Source organism: Nicotiana sylvestris, chromosome 3 (assembly GCF_000393655.2).
Source record: "Nicotiana sylvestris chromosome 3, ASM39365v2, whole genome shotgun sequence".
Taxonomy (NCBI): domain Eukaryota; kingdom Viridiplantae; phylum Streptophyta; class Magnoliopsida; order Solanales; family Solanaceae; genus Nicotiana; species Nicotiana sylvestris.
Genome location: NC_091059.1, coordinates 136,387,757 through 136,400,559, shown reverse-complemented (window position 1 = coordinate 136,400,559; position 12,803 = coordinate 136,387,757). Strand labels below are relative to the sequence as shown.

Here is a 12,803-nt window from a genome sequence, read left to right as displayed (position 1 = left end):
GGCCCGGCCCCTTGTACCCGTAATCCTTACGGTTCATTTTTTACCTGGATAAACCCGAATCCGTTAAATTCGGTAAGCCCCAACCCGTAACCGGCCCGGATCCCAACCCGTACGGTTACTAATTTTCCTACTCAACCCGGCCCGCCCCACCCATTAGACACCCCTGGTGTGAACACGCCATTTCCTTATAATTTGTTTCCGGACCAAATGGCCCCTTTCTTTTAAAAGATTTCCCACGTTGCCCCAGAGTATGATGCAGCAAATCTTTCCACGCCGTTGACTTTCATCTTCCGAAAAAACTGCCCACAATTGGAAAATTACAGCACCGCCGATGGGTTTAGTCAGTGAACACGAAGATTCTGAATCAACAACAGCTCAACTGATTCCCTCATCCGATCCTAATAATATCCCCAAGGACTCATTCCACATAGCCTATGTAATCTACTTCTTCCTCGGCTCAGGTTACGTTCTCCCATGGAACGTCTTCATCACAGCCGTTGACTACTTCACCTTCCTTTATCCAACGGTATCAGTTGATCGTACTTTCGCCATCGTAAACATGACACTCAGTTTGGTTTGTCTGCTATTTATAGTTGGTTTTGCTAATAAGTCGAGTTGTTTTGTGAGAATTAATGTTGGGATGTTTCTGTATGTGGTGGCTTTGGTCATGGTTCCTTTGATGGATTTTTGGTATGTTAAGGGCAGAGTTGGAATTTATGGTGGGTTCTATGTTACGGTGGGGCTTGTTGGGCTTTCTGGGGCTGCGAATGGGTTGGTTCAAGGTGGAGTAATTGGGTCTGCTGGAGAGTTGCCTGACAGGTACATTCAGGCTACTCTAGCTGGAACCGCTGCTTCAGGTATAATATGTTCTTTTTTATTCGTTTAGATTCTGTATTAACGGTGTAAATATACTTACATAATTATATAAATTATTACGTAAGTAGAGCTTGATAACTATTTAATTGTTAATCGGAAAAATATAATAAATAACTTGCTAGCGTAGCGTAGTTGTTAGTGTACTTATAACTTAAATCATTTTTTTCTTTTTGTTTTATATACTTCTTCCGTTCCAATTTATGTGAACCTGTTTGACTGGGCACGGAGTTTAAGAAAAAATTAATTTTTTTGAAATTTGTGGTCCTAAACAAGTCAAAAAGGGGTCAGAGCATTTGTGTGGTTATAAAAACTTTTCATTAAGGGTAGTTGTAAGTTTAAGCTAAATTGTTACCAAATTTAGAAAATAGTCATTTTTTTTGGAACAGACCAAAAAAAATAGGTTCACGTAAACCGAAACAGAAGGGTAAATTATTACGTATGTAGAGCTTGATCACTATTAGTATTATTCATAAGAAGAACAGTCAACACGAAAATATCCAGATATGGAAAGCCAAAGAATAAGAGGTGATTTTCTCGAAATCCGTGACTAGTAACAACTTAATTGGAAATATCAATTGATTCTTTTTCTCGTTGCTAGCTGATTTAAACTTGAGATTCATTATGTTGGGGGAATATAATACTATATTATTTTCACTTTCTCCATTGATTTTTTTTTTATTTGAATGAAAAGTTTGATTGGTTCAAGTAAGAAATGTAGTGGTGACCTTCTCACTTTTATTTGATTGGAATTGTATATGGGGTGAAGGTACAGATTAGGGTTCCACCTCATTGAGTACTGCATTTTCTTACTAATCAGTCAATAGATTTATGTTTGAGGTTATCTAAATTTAGAGCAATACTTAATGTTTGTACTGGACATTTTTATATGCTGCGGTTATATAATTTTGTAAAATAATCTGTAGGAAAAATTGAAAAAGCCTATTTTGCAAATAAAATTGGTTTTCACTAGTGTTCGAATTTTGAAGCAGTCTATATAATTAATGAACAAACTTATTCTTCTTCATAGACGTCAGCCTAGATGTGGCTTTCCATTAGACTTCTGCTTGATACTTCCTCCGTTTCAATTTATGTGAACTTATTTTCTTTTTTGTCCGTGCCAAAAAGAATGACTACTTTTGGAAACAAATTTACCTTTATGCAATGATTTATATATCCACACAAAATATATGTGTCTCATTTTATACCACAAGTTTAAAAGTCTTCTCTTTTCTTAAATTCACATAAACTGAAACGGAGACGGAGAGTATTTTTTATTGTTGAACAAGTAATCGTTTTCATGGTTTAACTGGTGGAATTTTTCTCTTTTGGATTGAGTAAAGTGATTTAACTGGTTGAATGTAGCTGGACTAGCTGATATTTTAGTTGATGATGACCCTGGTTCAGTCACTTCGTAATTTCCTTTTTTTTTTTAATTCAAACATTTCCCCTAATAACAATATATAACTGTGTCTGGGCTTTTGTTCTGTATTGCAGGTGTCCTTGTTTCGTTGCTTAGAATTTTAACAAAAGCTGTTTACCCACAAGATGCTGATGGGCTGAGAAAAAGTGCAAACCTTTATTTTATTGTCAGCATTGCTATGATGATCTTGTGCATTATTCTTTATAATGTGGCACATAGGCTTCCAGTTATTAAATACTACACTGATCTTAAAACTCGGACAGTGAACGAGGAGGAAGAGGAGAAGGGTGGTGTAACGAGAGGATTATGGAGATCGACGACCTTGTGGGACATTGTTGGGACGGTAAAATGGTATGGCTTTGGAATCCTAAGCATTTATGTGGTGACTTTGTGCATATTTCCAGGATATATTACAGAGGACGTGCATTCTCAGCTTCTGAAGGATTGGTATCCGATCCTGTTGATTACTGGCTACAATGTTTTTGATCTGGTTGGGAAGTCTCTTACTTCTATATGTCTTGTTGGAAATGCTGAGGTTGCTATTAGTGCCTGCTATTCGAGGTTGTTGTTTTTGCCTCTATTCTATGGTTGTTTGCACGGGCCCAAATTTTTCAGAACAGAGCTTCCAGTTACAATCCTAACCTGTCTTCTCGGGCTAACTAATGGCTACCTTACTAGTGTGTTAATGATGTTGGGTTCAAAAACTGTCCGGCTGCAACATGCAGAGGTAGCTGGGACTGTGCTTGTTTTGTTCTTAATATTTGGTCTCACAATTGGTTCTGTTATATCTTGGCTATGGGCTATATAGTTTGTATGTACACATTATCTTCCCCATAACTCACTTGTGGATTACACTGGTTTTGTTGTTGAACTCATTGTCAATACCTAACTTCTACTTAGCGGTGTACAAAGAAATTCGATAAACCGCACCATGTCGATAATCCGAGTCAAACTGAAGAAAAAAATTCGATTGTGGTTTGGTTTGATTTGGTTAAGTATTGGAGAAAAAAATCCGGCCATACTTGGATTTGTATGATTTTAACTAAAAAAAATCAAACAGAAATCAAATCAACCCGATAATACATTTATACTACAATTTTAAAAATATTTTATACATAAAAATATTTAGTGTAATGTAATTTATAAATACTTCATAAACTTTTTCACGATTTTATATTTTTCTTTAGTGCTTAGTCACGTAATTAATAGTACTTATTAGCTATACTTATTTTAGTATGACCTATATAGCATTTTTAGATTATGTTAATTTTTATTAGGCTTATTAATTATCAATATTTGCTTTATGCAATTTTATTATCTTTGCTATTGAATATTTTAGTATAATGTTATTACTTATATCATATTATTGTGTTATTTTCTTGAAAATTACAGTATATAGTTGTATCTTACTAGCTTGGACCAAAGAAATATTGGGAAGACAAGTTTAAGAGCCCGTTTGGATTGACTTGTTTTAAGTGATTTAAAACAAAAATAGCTTTTAAGTCATTTTGTAGTGTAGCAAAAATAGCTTGGACCAAGAAACAATCGTTGGTCGCATTAATTTTAAACATTTGCAGGTAACAACTGTTTCTTATTACAATATCCCATGAAAGAATCCATAGTTATTTGAGGCCTCCAGATAATTCCTTTGGTTTTTTTGTTCAATAAACTTCATGATAGCAACGTTCTCCATTTTTTTTTTTTTGGGGGGGGGGGGGGTCAGTTTAGAAGACATTTTCTTTTGTTAATTGGTCATTATTACCTACAATAGATACAAAAATTGAAAAGAGATATGTATAGCGCAATATTTTAAAGCGATATGCGTCAAAATACACACAAAGCATATAACGCGGTTTTATATCGCGCTATACTGTAATGGCCAAAATATCGTTAGGGGTCGTTTGGTAGGATGCATTAGATAAAATAATGCTTGCATTAGCTTTGTGTATTAATAATACCTTGTTTGGTAGACATTTTAAACTTATGCATTAGTTATGCAAGCATTAGTTATACATCCTATTTGGTATTATCATATGCATAACTAATGCATAGAAAACTATGGTATTAGCAATGCAACGGATTTTAATGCATGCATTAGCTTAGTTAAAGACAAAATTGTCCTTCAAAATTTATGCTTGATTAAAATATGCTAGTTATTATATTAATGCAAGTTTAAAATAATTCAAATAGTGAGAAATAAAATTATATATCTAGTAAATAAATAAATACTTAGCATATTTCCTTTTTTATAAATAAATATTTAGTTCTATATTACAATATAGGTAGACAAATCAAATAATTTTTTTAAACTTTTTCATATAAAAATATTTCTCAACATTTGTTTCTTTTAAAAAGTTTTAGAGTGATGGACTGGTTTTGAGGGTATTTTTGTAAACAAGCAATTCTTTAAGAAATTGTGTAATGCTTTAATACATCAAACCAAACAATGGATAAGAAATATATCAGCATAACTAATACCAGCATAACTAATGCAAGCATAACTAATACCAGCATTACTAATGCACTCTACCAAACGACCCCTTAAAGTATAGCGCGATATAAAACCGCGTTATATATAGAATGATCACTTTTTTTACACATATTTATATCACACTTGTCCAAAAGATCACAATTGGGTTCCGGACTTGTAAGTTGATTGTGTTATTAATCTGCCAGTTTTTTCCTGCTTTCATCTTTGATTGATGTCGACTTCACTAATGTTGGTAGTCCACTAATCATAGTTGAAAACTTTGTGTCTTTATTTGAGTTTTCTATGCTCAAATTTTTGTGTAACGTAACCTACCTTTCAAGTTCGAGCCATCACTTCCCTTCTTAGATTTGGACACTTCACTTCCACGTAGCCAATTAAGGGTGTAATAGGTCGAGTTGTTTCGCGTTCTTCACTTATCGAACTAAATTAATTGTGTCGGTTTTTAAATTTGTAAATCAAACCAACCCAACAAAAGTCGAGTATTTCAATCTCGTTTTTTCTCAGAATTTTCGATTTTCTCAAATTTTTTGGATTTTTTGGTAAAATCTTTATAGCATAAAATATATAACTTGTACTCCAAATATTTCTTTAGTCCTAATAGGATACAACTATATAAAGTATTATCCAAAAAAACAATATAAAATAAAGTAAGACGTATTATGACATTGTACTAAAATATTCAATAATAAAGATAATAAAATCACATAAAAACAAATATAGCTAAGTATTACTTACATGACTAAACAAAACAAAAAAAGAGTTGGGTATTTTCATTGTCTAAACTAATACTCCCTCCGTTTCAATTTAAGTGAACTTATTTCCTTTTTGGTTCGTGCTAAAAAGAATGACTCATTTCCTAATTTGGAAACAATTTACCTTTATACAATGATTTATAGCCACACAAAATATATGTGCCTCATTTTATACCACAAGTTCAAAAGTCTTCTCTCTTTTCTTAAACTTCGTGCCCAGTCAAATGGGTTCACATATATTGAAATGGAGGGAGTATAAAACTAAGAAAATAGATATCCTTTATTATATATTATCATTCCTAGTATTGAATTGAATTTCTTTTGTTAGCATTAAATATTAATTTGATTTTGCTTTGGGTTTTATTTGAGTTACTAACATTTATGGGGTATATACAATTAAACCTCTATATAACAACCTCATTTTTTCCGATATTTTAGATGCTATAGTGAAATATTGTTATAGAGGACATATATTATAACATATCATAAAAATCAATTCCGAGAAAAACTTGACTTTTGTTGTGAAAGACAATTATATAGGGATGTTGTTATAGAGAGGTTTATGTGTAACTTATTGGTGTTTACCTATACAACAGTACAATTGAATTTGTAACGTGGTTTATAAACAAGCGAATCGATTTGATCCCAAAATGATAAATAAATTAAATAAAATGCAAGACTTAGCATTGAAATCGAGATAAGACAGCAAATAGCTTGGTTCAGAGAGCAGAGCTTCCGGAGGTAGTAATACAAATATCAATAGATAAGAAATAAAGTATTATTGAGCTCTTGAATAATCTATAGCATAAGTTTGTTAGAAAATCATGTCCTTTACAATGGCTATTGAAGTCACTATTTATAGTTGCACCTAGGGAACAAGGTCCTAGGATCAAGTCCCTCTTAAATTTCAATTTCAAATTTTAAATTTAACACTTTAAACTTTAAAGTTTAATTTTATGTCTTAAAATACTTATTTTAATTTTTAAAAGTTTACAAACGCTTAAGTATCAATTACATTGAACAAGAAAATATAATACACTAAAAAAAATAATAAATCCAACCCGGTTCAAACCGGATAAGCCCGAACCCAAACGGGCCCAATATAACCCGAATTATCCAAGCCCTCTACAAGCCCGAAACCCCAGCTCATTAACCAGCCTGCCCCACTAATTGGACGGACTCTTTTTTCCGTAAGAAGCCCGGTACAACCCTTCCGATAAACAACCATAGTTTTGGTCAATTGTGACATAGATGAAAGAAAAAAATGTAAAACAAAAAAGTGTTTAGTTGAGCAGACTTTTCCTTCAGTTTATAAATAACTATGACGATTTTGAACCTCAAAGCAAACAAGACAATAAAGTAAACTACCCAAAAAATAAAAATAGAATGTTCATGGTTTACTTTTATTTTAAAAAAAAATCCTGGATTACCTAACTATTTGTACGGAGGATTGCGATTTGCAACAGTTTATTCATTAAACCAGTTATAATAAGCATGTAATTGAATGATGTGTAAAAGTCACTCAACAAGTCCGTGGATCGCATAGTGGTAAAGTATACAGTCTTCATTTTGCTTTTGTCATTTTTCAGTTTCCTTTTCAAGACGTTGCTATCTACACTCCAATATTCAAACCAGAAATCCAAATGAATATAAATGTACATGCTACCCGCTGAAAAGTCAATAAGTTTTAGCGCAAATCATCATCTTTTTTCTGGTCTAGGTGAGTCCACTCTTTCTTCTAAGATGTTTATTTTCTTCGCTTATACCATGTTCCATTAATTTATAATTTCTTGTTTGTTCTTAGACTAAGCACAAAAATCAGTTAAATTTGCACCGCATCATTTTCATGAACGTGTTACACCTTTTCCAATTCTATGTTGATAGTTTCCAACACAATTTTTTTAAAAATCTCACATGCCATTTTTTTTCAGTTTCTTGTGTTTAATTAACGTTTGTTTCCCTGTTTTACATTTCAGGGATATTCAGTTCCTAGTAAAATCTCTCCAGCAACTCAAATTATACTTCTGCTTTTACCTGCTAATGTTCTGACTATTAGAAACATTTTGAACATACGAAAAACTTAAGGACTTCACTAAGTCTCAGAACAATAGCTATGGCATCAACTGAGAAAGTGATTCTTGGTTCAATAGCCTTTGCTATTTTTTGGGTATTAGCAGTTTTTCCTGCTGTTCCATTTATGCCAATTGGAAGGACAGCAGGTTCACTCCTCGGTGCTATGCTTATGGTCATATTTCGCGTCTTGACACCAGATGAAGCATATGATGCTATTGATCTTCCAATTTTAGGCCTTTTATTTGGAACAATGGTTGTGAGCATCTATTTAGAAAGAGCAGACATGTTTAAATACTTGGGAAAATTATTGGCTTGGAAAAGTATGGGAGCTAAAGATTTACTTTGCAGAATCTGTTTGATTTCTGCAATTTCCAGTGCATTTTTCACTAATGATACTTCTTGTGTTGTGTTAACTGAATTTGTACTGAAAATTGCTAGGCAACAAAATCTCCCACCTCATCCGTTCCTTTTAGCTCTTGCTTCGAGTGCAAATATTGGATCTTCAGCAACTCCTATTGGGAACCCTCAGAACTTAGTTATAGCAGTACAGAGCAAAATAACATTTGGGAAGTTTTTATTTGGTATACTTCCTGCAATGCTAGTTGGAGTTGTTGTTAATGCTGTATTGTTGCTTTGCATGAATTGGAATTTGTTGTCTGTTCAGAAGGATGTCGAAAATGGTGGTATAGAATTAGTTGAAGAAGAAGTAGTAGTCTCTCATTGCTTTTCGCCAGCAACTATGTCACATGTTAATTCATTAGATTCTCTGGAACAGTTTTCGGTTGATCCAATGAGTTCCAATGGTCTAATAAATCATGATGAAACACTTGACAATCGCGCGAAAGATTCAAATGAAGTACCAAATGATGGATCACTTCAAATGAGGGACAAGAATGTTTGTTTGAAGACTGTCGATGGATGTGAAGATCAAAACTTCACAAAGGAGAATTTGGCTGCGATAAGGAAAAGATTGTTATGGAAAATATGTGTTTATTTGGTTACAATTGGAATGTTAATATCGTTGTTGATGGGTTTGAATATGTCATGGACTGCTATTACAGCAGCACTTGCGCTTGTGGTTCTTGATTTCAAAGATGCCAGACCATGCTTAGAAAAGGTAAAATGGGGGTTCACATGAGTTTTCATTCCTTCATGTTGTCACAGCAAGTTCAATAATCACACTTTTCACTTATGGATTTAACTTATATATAATGATAATGTAAAGAATTTTTACACAACCACTTCATTTTAAAATGTTTTAACCGTTGATATTCCTTTTTCCTAGGTTTCTAGACCAACTTATCTTTTAAGTGACCTGATAGTATACATAAACTAAACTCTTGACCTACTTATATAGAAACTAAACTTGTTCACTCTGTTCTTTCAACTATACAGGTGTCCTATTCTCTGTTGATATTCTTCTGTGGTATGTTTATCACAGTTGAGGGTTTTAACAGAACAGGGATTCCAAGTGCTTTCTGGGAATTAATGGAACCATATGCCAAGATAGATCATGCTGCTGGTATTGCAGTTCTTGCTGTTGTAATACTAGTCCTCTCAAATCTGGCTTCAAATGTGCCTACTGGTTTGTATATCTTTTCCTTTTTTGTCACTCTTACTCTCATTTCATCTACTATCTGCTAGATAAGATACAAATATTAGCCGATTGGTATCTCAATGTACTAATTTGTTTAGTCAAGATCCATGGCACTACATTAACCAATTAACACCCTTTTTAAAAGTCACCATCCATAGTTCTTGCTTGCCCGGACATAACAAATTGAAATGATACCATATGGCCCAAATTCAAGAACTATTTAATTGGTTTATACGAAAGGACAATAGAAATGCGTTTGCATGTAATTCAACAAAGGAAAACTTCAGCAACCTCACTGCTGTAAAAGGAGATTTATTAGAAATTTTCTGCTGCTTCCTCGAATAGTTATCCAATAGCTTACTGCCTGGAACCTTGAATATTTCTCCACATAACCTCAAATATCATACTCTATTAAAATTCAGTGGTCGGCCCATATTGATCTTCCTTGCAGGTTGGGCTACATTTGAAAGGGTTAAATTAGGCCGAAGCATATTAGGTCATAACCTACCCAATATTTGCTTGGATCAAAATGAGTGGGTCAATTTGTGCTGAACAAATAGATAACTATTTTTAGGGATGTCATTTAGAGATTAACCAATACTTATTTTGTCGTAAAATTTTAAATTAAAATCTTAACTTCAGGAGATTTAAGATACTTTTGTCCAGAAAAAATTCAACTGAAAAACTGAAATTCATGATGCACTAGCTAATTCCCAAATAGCAATTCTTTAGAGTGGCTACCTGGTGTCATTTCTACCTTAATAGGAGTATTAATTTTCATTTGTTTGATTACCAAATCAACTAATAGAAGCCTTTTTTTAATTTACCATGACTACATCAGACAAGACCCAAAAGACATAAATTTTCATCTTTCGACAAGTTCTTTTTACGGGTCAATTGGAGCTACATATGTAGCCCAAACTTGCTTAAGCTTTTAGACAAGTTAACTTGGGATATAAGCAAAATGACCCACCAATAGATATATATGTCCGTAAAAATTGCACGATGACCCACCAATAGATATATATGTCCGTAAAAATTGCACGGGGCGTCCTATTTGGTCGCCCCCATTTAATCTATATCGATTTTTTTAAAAAAGTTTTAACTTGTATCCACTTTTTAAACAATTTCAGCCCCCTTTCTCTTCCTCATTTTCCTCCTTCGTTTTCTTCTTCTTCTTCATCATCATCATCATCATCTTCTTCTTCTTCTTCTTCTTCTTCTTCTTCTTCTTTCTTCTACTGCTATTGGTGCTGCTATGAAGCTTCAGTTCATGGAATTATTGCCATAAATATGTTGATCAGATTATTTAAAAATAAATTATAAATAATTACGTAAGTTAGTAGACAATAGTTTGTGAATATTTCCACGTATGTAAATTAGTAGACAATGATAATTTTGTTCTTTTCACGTTTATTGTTTCCAAAATTTATGATTTAGATACTGTTGGCAATCTGATTATTTATCTAGTATGTTAGAAAGCTTTTTCAAAAACTTCAGCTTATATAGTGCTGAAGTTTTTACAAATGAACTAAATAATTTCAACATCTTCTGTTGAAGTTTTTGAAAAAGCTTTATGACAAAATTAATGAATCCAGGACAAAAAAAACTTCAGCTTTTAGTGCTGAAATTTTTACAAATGAACTAAATAACTTCAACATCTTCTACTGAAGTTTTTGAAAAAGCTTATCCAGGACAAAAAAACTTCAACTTATTTAGTGCTGAAGTTTTTATAAATGAACTAAATAACTTCAGCATCTTCTGTTGAAGTTTTTGAAAAAGCTTAATGACAAAACTAATGAATCCAAAACAATTTTTTTTTAGCTTATTTAGTGCAATTACAAATAAAAACTTCAGTAAATAGAGAACAAAACTTCAGCTACTATGCTTAAGCTCAGCAATTACAAACAAAAACTTCAGCACACTTGATTCAGCACACTTGCTACTTTAGGCCCGTCTACTAGAATGCTGAAGTTTTGCGTGATTGCCTTAGCTACTTCAGCCTCGTATGCTGAAGTTACGCGAAAAAGTGGGTACGCTTGCAATTTTTTTCGCAAAGCGGGCACAAGTTAAAACGTGACCCAAAAAGCAGGTATAGATGCAAATCCCCCTAAATGTCTAACCAGCTGATACTGGGCTAAATTTGATACCCCTTGCTTCTAATTAGACTACTTTAGTTACCATGATATTCCCAGTCCCGTGTGTGCATATATATCACCTTATATTTCATGAGTTTCTTGATTGATTTAATTAAAATAATTTGTCAATTTGGTCTTATAGTTCTATTGCTTGGAGGGCGAGTAGCAGCATCAACAGCAGCAATATCTCCTGCAAGTGAGAAGAAAGCATGGCTCATCTTAGCCTGGGTAAGCACTGTGGCAGGGAACCTTTCACTATTAGGCTCTGCAGCCAACTTGATAGTATGTGAACAAGCTCGTCGCGCTCAACCCTTTGGCTACAATCTCTCTTTCTGGAGTCATCTCAAATTTGGAGTTCCTTCTACTCTAATTGTTACAGCTATTGGTTTGACACTTATCAGAGGATGAAATCTACATTTTAGTATATGCTTGTGACTTGGTGATAATAAAATTAAAGAAGACTATTATGTATCAAATGTATAGTTTTTCTTCAGTTATTCAACAAGATATTAGTGGGAAAAAAAGTCATAGTTATATAATTTTTGTGTGAGAAAATAAAGTTCTATGGCTTTGGTGAAAAAACAATTCCAGCATAACTAATTCAAGCATAACTTATACCAGTATAACTTATCCCGGCATAAGTCGTATTCAAACCAAACGATCCCTATGTATATAGATAAAATATTAGGTTTAGAGGATATAAATATTGAACACCCTTTGTTGGGAAATTTTTTTAACTTCTTTCAAGTTTGAACATCCTTGCAGAAATTTATAGCTTCGTCCTGCGCTGGCCTTGTTCTTCCTTCAACAGAAGTTTAATTATTCACCCGAATCGGCTGAGCTTAATGTAAAAGACTTGTCTCTGCTATCTACTTCAATATGCCTGATCATATCAAATATATATATATATATATATATATATATATGAACATCTTCTTTTATTCATTTTACTTATTTATCTGAGGATGGATCTCTGTTAACATGCAAAGAATCGATCAAAACCAACAAAGTTTATCATTGTTTCAAGGCGGAAGAAGGTCAGTTGGGAGAGAGTATCTGGAAGCTTCTTTCATTATTGAGGAAGAATGTACAAAAACTAACTGAATAAAGCTAATTGTCTCTCTTTATACAATGGGCTTTACCCGAGACTTTTTGTATCAGAAAATTACATTGAGCTCTCTAATATATTGGTACATAAATAAGACATGTTGCTACACTATAATGGGCCTCGATCAGCTGGTGTGAATTTGGGCTTCCAGCTAGAGCTCATTACGTCAACCCCCCCCCCCCCCCCCCCGCAAGTTGGACGGGGATATAACGCCCGACTTGGACAGCAACCCATGATGGACACCACCAGTGAGGGGCTTGGTGAACAAGTCGGCTAACTGAGCTGTAGTAGGCACATGAAACAACTGAATGTCCCCGGCAGCAAGTTTGGTACGGACAAAGTGGCAGC

The 12,803-nt window shown here is 33.6% G+C and overlaps 2 protein-coding genes across 2 annotated transcripts; both read left to right on the top strand.

Moving 5' to 3' along the window:
• The first annotated feature begins 321 nt into the window (after positions 1 to 321).
• Positions 322 to 3,178, top strand: LOC104232169 (equilibrative nucleotide transporter 1-like). Its single transcript, XM_009785291.2, has 2 exons — positions 322 to 857; positions 2,371 to 3,178. Exons 1-2 carry the CDS (start codon positions 332 to 334, stop codon positions 3,102 to 3,104), a joined length of 1,260 nt encoding a protein of 419 aa, XP_009783593.1. The 5' UTR covers positions 322 to 331; the 3' UTR covers positions 3,105 to 3,178.
• A 3,908-nt stretch (positions 3,179 to 7,086) lies between these two features.
• LOC104232168 (silicon efflux transporter LSI2-like) lies at positions 7,087 to 11,844 on the top strand. Its single transcript, XM_009785290.2, has 4 exons — positions 7,087 to 7,259; positions 7,516 to 8,729; positions 9,008 to 9,197; positions 11,490 to 11,844. The coding sequence occupies exons 2-4, from the start codon at positions 7,653 to 7,655 to the stop codon at positions 11,753 to 11,755; spliced, it is 1,533 nt and encodes a 510-aa protein (XP_009783592.1). The 5' UTR covers positions 7,087 to 7,259; positions 7,516 to 7,652; the 3' UTR covers positions 11,756 to 11,844.
• Positions 11,845 to 12,803: the final 959 nt, after the last annotated feature.

Coding starts and splice junctions, on each gene's coding strand:
- LOC104232169 (XM_009785291.2), top strand. CDS start 332: ATGGGTTTAGTCAGTGAACACGAAGATTCTGAATCAACAACAGCTCAA. Junction 858..2,370: donor AGCTGGAACCGCTGCTTCAG/GTATAATATGTT, acceptor TCTGTATTGCAG/GTGTCCTTGTTTCGTTGCTT.
- LOC104232168 (XM_009785290.2), top strand. CDS start 7,653: ATGGCATCAACTGAGAAAGTGATTCTTGGTTCAATAGCCTTTGCTATT. Junction 8,730..9,007: donor CCAGACCATGCTTAGAAAAG/GTAAAATGGGGG, acceptor TCAACTATACAG/GTGTCCTATTCTCTGTTGAT. Junction 9,198..11,489: donor GGCTTCAAATGTGCCTACTG/GTTTGTATATCT, acceptor TTGGTCTTATAG/TTCTATTGCTTGGAGGGCGA.